The 6,975-nt window shown below is 44.3% G+C and overlaps 2 protein-coding genes across 2 annotated transcripts; one reads left to right on the top strand and one right to left on the bottom strand.

Annotated features, from left to right (window-relative positions):
- Nucleotides 1-280: 280 nt before the first annotated feature.
- SODALDRAFT_359955 (hypothetical protein) lies at nucleotides 281-1,844 on the top strand (the record flags this gene model as incomplete). Its single annotated transcript, XM_028614223.1, has 4 exons — nucleotides 281-306; nucleotides 394-460; nucleotides 616-643; nucleotides 748-1,844. The coding sequence occupies 4 exons, from the start codon at nucleotides 281-283 to the stop codon at nucleotides 1,842-1,844; spliced, it is 1,218 nt and encodes a 405-aa protein (XP_028466638.1).
- Nucleotides 1,845-1,883: 39 nt separating this feature from the next.
- SODALDRAFT_359956 (hypothetical protein) lies at nucleotides 1,884-2,509 on the bottom strand (the record flags this gene model as incomplete). The annotated part of the gene is made up of 4 exons (XM_028614224.1): nucleotides 1,884-1,980; nucleotides 2,060-2,170; nucleotides 2,325-2,380; nucleotides 2,462-2,509. 4 exons carry the CDS (start codon nucleotides 2,507-2,509, stop codon nucleotides 1,884-1,886), a joined length of 312 nt encoding a protein of 103 aa, XP_028466639.1.
- Between the last annotated feature and the right edge of the window lie 4,466 nt (nucleotides 2,510-6,975).

Below are 6,975 nucleotides of genomic sequence, written 5' to 3' on the forward strand. Positions count from 1 at the left end.
AAGTTACGGAGAACATTACCTCAGGTATGCCACCCCAGGTAGGGAGGTACTGGAGTACCTACCCTGTTTAGTGGAGATAAGCGCCACGGGCCTGGTAACAGACCATGCTGGCTGTGTCCTAAGATACCTACGAATACAGTATCGACGAGTGCGATACAAGTCTCATAACAACAGGCCATACTACTACGTACATCCCATATGCATATAAGGTACTCCCAGTATAAGGTGCGTTTGAAATAAAGTACACGTATGTACATGCAAGTATCAATCTAGCACGTCCATGTATCACATGGTTTGGTTATGCCCGTATGAGCTTGAGCAAGGTAAAAGTACTGATCTTATGTCGTACTTGCTATTAATAATAAGCCTAGCCGACACGGTTTTCTCCACCAGGCCTGCCTTCCCCGCCACCCCATCCTCGTTCCTCGTCACCTTTGCTCTCGACACGACGGATACACAAGTTCGGCAAAACACCCATAAACCCGGGTCGCCTAACATATTTGCCATTCTATAAGACATCGCATAGATATTTCGCTCACTTTCCTGTTAACTTCTCCGTTGTATTTGGGAGAAAAATCATTCCAGGCGACTTTACCATCTGTCTTCGGCACATAGGATGCTCCCAGTGTCCTGAGATCCAAACGTAGGTCCTTCCTCTTGCCTCTGCCTCCTGCATGCGCGCGACTGTTCCTCATTGTTTTCTCGTGGTTTTAGGTTATCAAGAACCGTTATCTATCCTTTTGCCAGGCTTTGCCCGCTCGAGAATGCAAAAAATCACTACCCAAGAAAAACCCACCCCGCCTCGTGGACGCCAAGGGCGACGTGCGTCCAGAAGTGTCGGACAGAAGGTGTATGCATCTGAGAATGATGCGACCGGTCCAACCGCAACGACTGTTTCCCAAGCTTCTCAGCTCTTAACCCCCAAGACGCCTTTTTCTGAAGCTCTCGATCTCTCCTCGACTACCGAGAGCTCAACCACGTCAAAGTCTCGACCACGCAATAAGAATCATCCTAAGAACACTGTTGCGTCTCCCGATATCCCTCAGACCTCACGCCGCACTCCACCTCATTCTGCATCCGCGACAAAATCTAGCTCAGCTAGCGCTTTCGCCGGTGCCACATTCCATGCTTCGCCCGCACCCTCAGCCTTGCCCCTCCCAAGTTTCCTCAAAACTCATACGGGGTCTCCAAGGCCGCAAGACGGCGGGCAGCAGCAGCCTTCGCCACCTACCACTGAGGCCGATGCGCCAACGCCAACACCATCCCGATTGTCAGTGGGTCTTAGTCGTCACGAGTCTCCTCTCGAAGCCATCTTCAGAGCAGATAGGGCGGAGAAGGAAAGGGCGCGCCGAGCAAGTTTTAGCACCCTGCTGGCTGACCAAGGGCCTGCATCCCCTCCTAACTCATTTCCTCGTGATCTCCCATCGATTGCCGGCTACAGAAGCGACCCTAGGGCGCGTCCGCAACCCTACCGGTCCACATCGGGGATTCCTCTTTCCGAGTTGGATGGCACCCCTGATCGTCGCGTCGGCCCGGCCTTTGCCACGCCTTACCAAGAGCGCATTCGATTAGCTCGTGCTGCTGCGCAGCCCTCTCCAGAACGCTCCCTGTGTCCACCCAGGGAGGAAGACCCTTCTGACGCACTGAAAAGGTATCTGTTTGGGTCCAAGCCGGGCAGTACTAATGCTCCAAGACCCAAACAGGACAGTACCGATACTCCTAGCCCCCTTCCTGAAGCGAGGCCTTCGAACAAGCCGGTCGTCGGTTCTTCCGTATCGGCGGAACGGCCTCCCGGCCTGTTGGCAATGGAGGACGACCTGCGACGCATACTCAAGCTCACCTAAATTTGAGCCCCTGTCCCTCAAAAGGATGTGGGGTGCCGCTTATTCATTCAACAACGTCAGAGGCGTTTGCAGCGCATAAGAGCTCGGGAACTTGTGATGTTGCGAGGCGACGCGGTTTCGGCAGACATGGAAGATGCTGTGAAAATTTACCGGAAATTCACAAGAGTCTGTTGGTGGAGATACCCGAGAGTATGTTGGTGGAAATGCGTTCCTACTCAAGCGGGTTGTCGACCTCCCAGAACAATTCGTTTAGACTCCCGTGGGTTTTCAGGGAGTCTTGCCGAGACCCTCTTACAAAATACGGAGTCCGTAACTTCATTCCAGTTCTGGGCTTAGACATGGCACGTCAGCCTCGGTCGTATGAACAAGTCTCCCGCTTGTCATGTCCCAAGGCCGAAAAGCAAATCTTGCATCCCCAATGCGAGGAATAAGAGAGCATTATCTTGGTTTGGCGACGGGCAGCATTGGCTCGGTACTGACGTAGACGAATCGTGGCATGGGAAGTAAATGTGACGGCAGACGTCCCGGATGGGCAACTACCATCCGAGACATTGACGGAAAGCTTATTCCCGCGTCCGTTAACCATTCACCTGTGGTATACTCTAACAACAACGAACTGTTGTTCGTGCTTGCGTGGGTTTGCACCGGTGATCCCATAAGTGCATATTTCACCTCGCGTCTACGGGGCCCCTTTCTTGACCCCATCCAGAAGCTAGTGCTCAAAAACATGTGGTCAGATGATGTCCACCTGCTAAATCCGTAAGGCTGACGTTCTGGATTCATTCGCTGACGTCCTGCTTGGACAACCTCAGGTACCTAAGGTAGACTAGGCACACTGTACTAATTAGTAATAACCATAAACCAGAGAGTGTGGACCGCTACGCGAAGTGGTATTATACCATCGTACCAAGCGAGGCACATCTGGTTCATAACCCGCCTTTTCTACCTTACCTAAGGTAGGTAGGTAGGTAAGGTAGTTGGGATTGCAGTGAGTACCTCAGGTAGCGAAATGTTTCTACCCGGTCAAAAGTACCCTGGTATGCCAATGCTTCACAGCACTAGTAGGTGTCGCATTGAATATAAGCACTTAAATGAGCCCTATGTACAAGATATAGGAATTCCCTTTTGGCGTAGTGGTACATTTTTGAGATGCGACAGTTATGAGCCCGGTAGCCGTTTTAGCGTAAAGTTATTACTAAGCATACCCTTCAAAAAATAACCTTAATTCGAAACGTGGAAAAACCATGAAACAATAAAAGACAGACAGTCAGAGCTATTAGTGCTTATTGATGACTTGTCTAGCCTACTAGGCAGTACTGCCTGCTAACCTAGGGGGTGTGTCGCATTGAATATAAGCACTCAAATAAGCCCTATGTATAAGATATAGGAATTCCCTTTTAACGTAGTGGTACATTTTTGAGATACGACAGTAGGTAGGTAGTTTACGCTCAGATACCTCCTTCCTCATAAATTACCTTAGCGGGAGTCACTAGGCGTTAGTTACCCTTAGAGTATAGCCTATTATTGCTCGGTTTATATCGATAAGATATATAACTATCCTTAGATATTAGACTATCCTTAGAAATAATACTATCCTAACTTTAGCCCGGAGGTAGTATAGCTAATAAGACGTAAGTACGGATAAGATATATTACTAGTATAAAATTTATATAAATATATATAAATGCGATTTAATTAGACTCTATATCTATGCCTGTCTTCAGTGTTCTAGGAAAACTAAAAAGTCCGTATTCTAAAATACGCCCACGAATACTATTTCTATAGAAGAGGTCCTGCTATATAGAAAAGGTCCTGCTATATAGAAGAGATACTGCTATATAGAAGAGGCACTGCTATACAGAAGAGGCACTGCTATGTGGAAGAGGCACTGCTATATAGAAGAGGCACTGCTATATAGAAGAGGTCCTGCTTTATAGAAGAAGTTAGCTTTTCGTCACGATATCGTGGAAAAGATCTACCTACCACTGCTACTATAGAAGAATTCCTGCTATAGAAGAAGTTAGCTTTTTATCACGAAGTTAAAGGACTCTGCCTACCTCTGCTATTATTATAGGAGGGCTGTTATTATAGGAGGGCTGCTATAGAAGACGTTAGCTTTTCGTCACGAAGTGGAAGGGCTCTGCTTACCTCTGCTATTATCATAGGAGGACTATTATAGAAGAAGTTAGCTCTTTATCACGAAGTCGAAGGACTCTGCCTACCTTTACTATTATTATAGGAGGGCTATTATTGTAGGAGGGCTATTATTATAGGAGGGCTATTATTATAGGAGGGCTATTAGTATAGGAGGGCTATTATTATAGGAGGGCTTTATATAGAAAAGGAAGAGAACGATCTTAAAGTTATAGAAAAGAAGAAGATCCTAATCGTAGAGTTATATAGCAGAATAACCGTACCGTCTACTACGTAACCTACCTACCTATATACTGCTCCTGCCTCCTGCCCCCTTACCTATGCCTTCTTATGATGGCTTCGTGAAGACGTAGAACTTCTATAGACTAATGAAATCACTTTAAAGTGAAATTCCCGTACTTCCTATTGGTTAATAATCAAGGCCTGCTATATATTAAAGAATAGAACGGATACTAAGGATAAGAGGGCTTTTCTAAGGATAACTAGTGGTTCTATTGGAATACTCGGGTTAAGGTACCGCGGAATTATCGATTTTTCATTCCTCTAGACTTAATTAAGGCAATTGTGTATAATTATAACTGTCTCAGACCAGCAGGGAAACGCTGCCACCGTATTTCATATAGTATAGATTCTGTAAGCGTCCACCCGGATTATACTCTTAGTAATCCGGCCTATTACGTAACCGAAACGACTATAGTCTATTCGATATACCCCCTAATCGCTCTAAACGTTAGATAGGCGATTAAAGCTATTCGTAATCGGCAGACAATCTAGCTATATAATCTATTCGCTATAGCCGCCCTTAAATTCATCCTTTAGGTCCTCTAAATATTCTATCCGGACTTCCTCTAGCTATTTCTGCTATAACCGTTCCCGTATATCTATTACGCCTACCTAGGACCTAAATATCTTAAATTTCTCGCCGTGTAACGCCTTCGTTAATCCGTCTACCACTATTTCCGCGCTTATAACGTATATTATAAGTATTTACCCTTATTTCTTTACTTACCGTAACTAATAGCCGTGGATATCGACGTAGCAAAGGCGCGTTATTAACGTGCTAATCTCTTAATTAACTAATCGAATCGTTTAATTATTATCGTATAAGATCCTTAATTCCGGATCGTTAAATTCCACTCCTATATTAAGTAATAGGCGTTATATAAAGATACCCTCTTTTACACCTTATACTAACACTAATAGCTCTACTTCTATTATTAACGTTATAACCGTATCCTGCTTATTAGCGCGCCACGCGATTATATCGCTAAATAAGCGTATTATATACGCTTAACTACTCTTTCGATCGAGGGTATTATCGGTAAACAAGGCGTTAGTATAGATTTTAATAGTATCGCCACCCCTTAATTCTAATATAAATAATTAGCTATTAATTAGATAAAGGATTAGATAATCGGCGGCCTTATAATAAACAGGGCCTAGATTAATATTAAACCGGTATAGCCTAGATACTATAAACACGATATTAGGCTGCGATATCGCTACTATATATAGTATAGATCCTATCTTCCGTTAATAGCTTTTAATGTTAGTCGAGGTCCCTAAATAGGGCTATAGCTCTATAACCTGAATTAGGTGCGTTAGGCGATAGTTACTACTATACTTACTATTCGGCTTTAATAGGCGTTCTAACTTAGTAACATAGTCGTGTTATAATAACTAGACTTTACGGGCGATACGGTCGCGAATAACCTTAATACTAAGGAACCACTATATATCGCATAGGCACACGGACTACGACGTGGTCTATAGGGGATCCAGGGGGGATCCACGCTATAACTAAGGGCTTCGGATATAATAGGGGCGGATACCGGAAAAGACCGGATAGGATCCAAATGACTTAGTACCTATAATAGAGTCTTTACCACCTAAATTAAGGGTATAAGAGACTCTCCTAGATATAACTTAATATAATACATATACACGAGATTTCTACTCTACTAAGTTAATTATTTAAGTGTTTTTTAACGTGCGATAGTTATAAGCCCGGTTTATAACGCCTAAACGATAGATATTAATAAGGCTACCCCTATTCCACTATAAAGAAGTAATCACGTCTATATAAGCACTCTTAAATAACTCCTATTAACCTAATTAGAGTAATTAAGAGATTAATTAACCTACCTATTAATTAACTAACCGATAAACGATAAACTAATAAAGATATCTTCTAACGTATCTAACGCTAAATAGAAGGCGGCCGCTACTATTCTCGTTAATTAAAGGGATTAGGCGGTTTAGGAGCGCGCCGTACGTGGTAAATCGGCCTCTTACTAGGATAACTACCCTAATCTAAAGCTAAGCGATAAGAAGGCTAATGCCTATCTCCTCCCCTTACCTATACTACCTAATATTCGTAAATACGAAGCCCTTATCGTGGACCTAAACGCGGAGGAGGCTATAGCCACGGCTATTATATCTTCCACCGTCACGCTAAAGGGCGATAAAGCCACGGACGCTACGGACGCCGCCGCTACCACGGCGGCTATAGCCGCCGGTAAGAGGAAGATAGCCGCTCGCCGGAAGGTTATAGCCGTAACGAAAGAACCACCGACTAGGACGCCTATATCTATCGACGACCTCTTTAAAAAGGGGCGTACGCGCTACTTATAAGATCGCTATATATACCGCGAGGAAAAGGCAGACTATAATACGTAGTAGAAGGAGTTTAATGAGGTACGCTCTTATATCGAAGGGACTATGTATACCACGTTATATAACCTCCTCGCCTAGCTATAGGATAACACCGTAAATAACCCGTAGGCCTAGATTACTCTCCTACACGCGCACGTAGGACCGATACCTATAGACCTCTATAAGGAAGCCCTAGTCCTATACCGACGATATACTACGCCTATAAAGGCTATACCTAAGGATATAAACGCCTAGGTAGTAAGCTAGAAAATAGCGATAATATACTATAAATATATAGGCGTTTTAGAGCTATTAAGCGCGG

Source organism: Sodiomyces alkalinus, assembly GCF_003711515.1.
Source record: "Sodiomyces alkalinus F11 unplaced genomic scaffold SODALscaffold_5, whole genome shotgun sequence".
NCBI classification, from domain to species: domain Eukaryota; kingdom Fungi; phylum Ascomycota; class Sordariomycetes; order Glomerellales; family Plectosphaerellaceae; genus Sodiomyces; species Sodiomyces alkalinus.